Source organism: Colletes gigas, unplaced genomic scaffold (assembly GCF_013123115.1).
Source record: "Colletes gigas isolate AHSC1104 unplaced genomic scaffold, ASM1312311v1 Colletes_gigas_Sc00087, whole genome shotgun sequence".
Lineage (NCBI taxonomy): Eukaryota > Metazoa > Arthropoda > Insecta > Hymenoptera > Colletidae > Colletes > Colletes gigas.
In genome coordinates, this window is record NW_025106715.1 from 1 (window position 1) to 2,637 (window position 2,637).

At 33.7% G+C, this 2,637-nt stretch overlaps 1 protein-coding gene across 1 annotated transcript; it reads right to left on the minus strand.

Moving 5' to 3' along the window:
* Nucleotides 1-22: 22 nt before the first annotated feature.
* Nucleotides 23-2,637, minus strand: LOC122403982 (protein asteroid-like). Its single transcript, XM_043407827.1, has 4 exons — nucleotides 2,587-2,637; nucleotides 767-958; nucleotides 215-697; nucleotides 23-145 (listed from the first exon to the last, which is right to left on the minus strand). Exons 1-4 carry the CDS (start codon nucleotides 2,635-2,637, stop codon nucleotides 98-100), a joined length of 774 nt encoding a protein of 257 aa, XP_043263762.1. The 3' UTR covers nucleotides 23-97.

Consider the following 2,637-nt stretch of genomic DNA (forward strand, 5'->3'; position numbering starts at 1 on the left):
TCGTTCCTTCCTCTTCTTCTTCTTCTTCGGATGATTCAAAGTCTCCATTTTTATCAGTTTCTTCTATGTACATTAGACTATTAACATCTCCATCAAATTAAAAAATTCTGTTTATGGAATGTGTTGTGGCACGAGCTGCATATTCCTGTGAAAACCCCAATGGAAGTAAGCAAGTATTTCTGTAGATGCATTTGTATAGCCATTTTTGTCTTACGGTTTTAGGTGATCTACATAGTATTCCAATGACTGCTTTGTCCAAGATGTAAAATCCGCTCAACCATTGTAAAGTTGCTTCTATACAATACTGTCGATTACTATACCTTTTTCTTGTTATTCGTCGTAACTTTAAATAACGAAAGAAGTTTCTAAATGTACCACGTTTTACATAATCATTGCCTAGTAATATTGCAGCTAATGGCAGTGTAGATTGACTTAAACCTCTATAAGAATTTAATAAGTGTTCAACTTTATAAATTTTACAACGTTTCGTGTAACCATTTCCAGTTGAACTTTTCACCGTGTAATTGTCCAATGTATCAAACGGTATGTGCAATGTCCCAAACACATAAAAATCTGAATTATAACTCGATACAGGACAATTCAATATCCTTGCTACGGTAGCTATAGCATTATCAGCTTCGAATAAGCATTGCACATGACGAATATTCTTCTTTCTCCTAACATCTTTGAAAACTTCCTAAATATGTAAAGGAAAAAATTTCATTTTCTGTTGACAGATCGGAGAATAAGATGATGCTGTACGAACCTTTTCTCTAGATCTAGATATAACTGTTTGCAGTTTCTTATCCTCGCAACCACAATCGATCAAAGCTAATGGTACTGCATTGCACTTTATCAAATCGTCAAAAAAATCCGATACTCGTTGAGCGTATTTATCGTAATCACCGACAAAAACACAATTGCACTTGTACCAATTATATATTTGACAGCTGAATAACTAAATACATATCACGTAGCTCGAACTATTCCAAATAACGATCTGAACGATTGTTTATGAAAGTTGTTAAACCCGGAATACCCATTTTGAAACCTATTTATTAATTTACACTTTTCTTAATGTTTCATATCACAAACTAAGTTCGTTATGCGTATATCAATATTAGTTATGCATTTATACATAGGTTACATGTAACAGGTACTCAAATTTTGTGTCATTCGTTATTTTATTTGAACCAAAAGTTTGTTAAATATTATACTTTGACTACTTGGATAAATCAAAGAAATACAAGAGCTGTGCATAATGTTTTTGCATTGATCTTTACGATATTACAAACCGGTATAATAAAAATAAAATTAGATAGTATACTGATCTTGCATAATTAAGTGCATTGACGGGCGACAATACTAACGACGAATTTCCTTCCTATACATATAGGCAAATATACCATGTTCAGTTTTATTGCATAACTTGTTCCATAACAGAGATGTAAAGTGTCGCTGAATTGTTAAATATAAAAGTCGGTAACAAAACAGAGATGTAAAGTGTCTCTGAGTTGTTAAATATAAAAGTTGTTACAAAACAGTGATGTAAAGTGTCTCTGAGTTGTTAAATATAAAAGTTGTTACAAAACAGAGATGTAAAGTGTCTGTGAGTTGTTAAATATAAAAGTTGTTACAAAACAGAGATGTAAAGTGTCTCTGAATTGTTAAATATAAAAGTTGTTACAAAACAGAGATGTAAAGTGTCTCTGAGTTGTTAAATATAAAAGTTGTTCAGTTCATTGCATAAGTTGTTCCCACGAATGAGATTTTCTTGGTCTTTAAAAAGACCGGTTTTCTCCCTTGCCCGTTGCTCGTGAAACATCTTCTTGGCCGCCATCTTCGATTTTGATCGAATGTAAATCTTCAATTAAATTCTTCATCTCGATGCGGTCCGTCTTGCTTGGTGGTTGGGAGATAACTCCCGCGCGAGGGCCTCAGGGGGCTCTTATAACGTTTCAAGGTGGACGGACGATGGTCGCCCCCAGCGGACTGGCTGCTGATTGGCTCGTTGATTCTTTGGCTTGACTGCATAAAAGTGGACACAGCTGGGCAACTCTTTTCAGTACTCCTGGAACCGCCGGGGGTACTGTCACGCGTTTTTGTTTTCTGTTTCAGATATCTTCTGCGATGCTGACCAGGAAGGAAGGATCACCCTTTGGTTTTGGTATAGATACAATTAATATTAATATAACTAATGAAAATATTGTGTTTTTCTGCATTTTTATGTATATAGGTATTTTCATATTTGGGTTCTTCGTTCATCTAGTTTTATCTATATTAATTACATCGTTGGGTTGATATTTTTCAATTTATTCTATTCTATCTTCGTCTCGCTTTCATCGTTGGTTTGTTCTTTTACGATTTATTTTGTTATTCGTCTTGCGCTTCGTTGGTTTTTTAATTTTCAAAATTAATCTATAATTCAAAGTACACATCGTTGGTTTCTTTTTTTTCGAATGATTCGTTTCGTTAATTTACTTCGTTGGATTGTTCCAATTCCTTATTTCAAACTAATTTGTTATTTAGGTTTTATTATTTGTCTACATGTACACATAACTACTAATTTTTATTTCAGTTTTTTACCAGATCAATTTCTAGGAGGAGGAGGAGATCAATAGATGACGTCGGATTCAT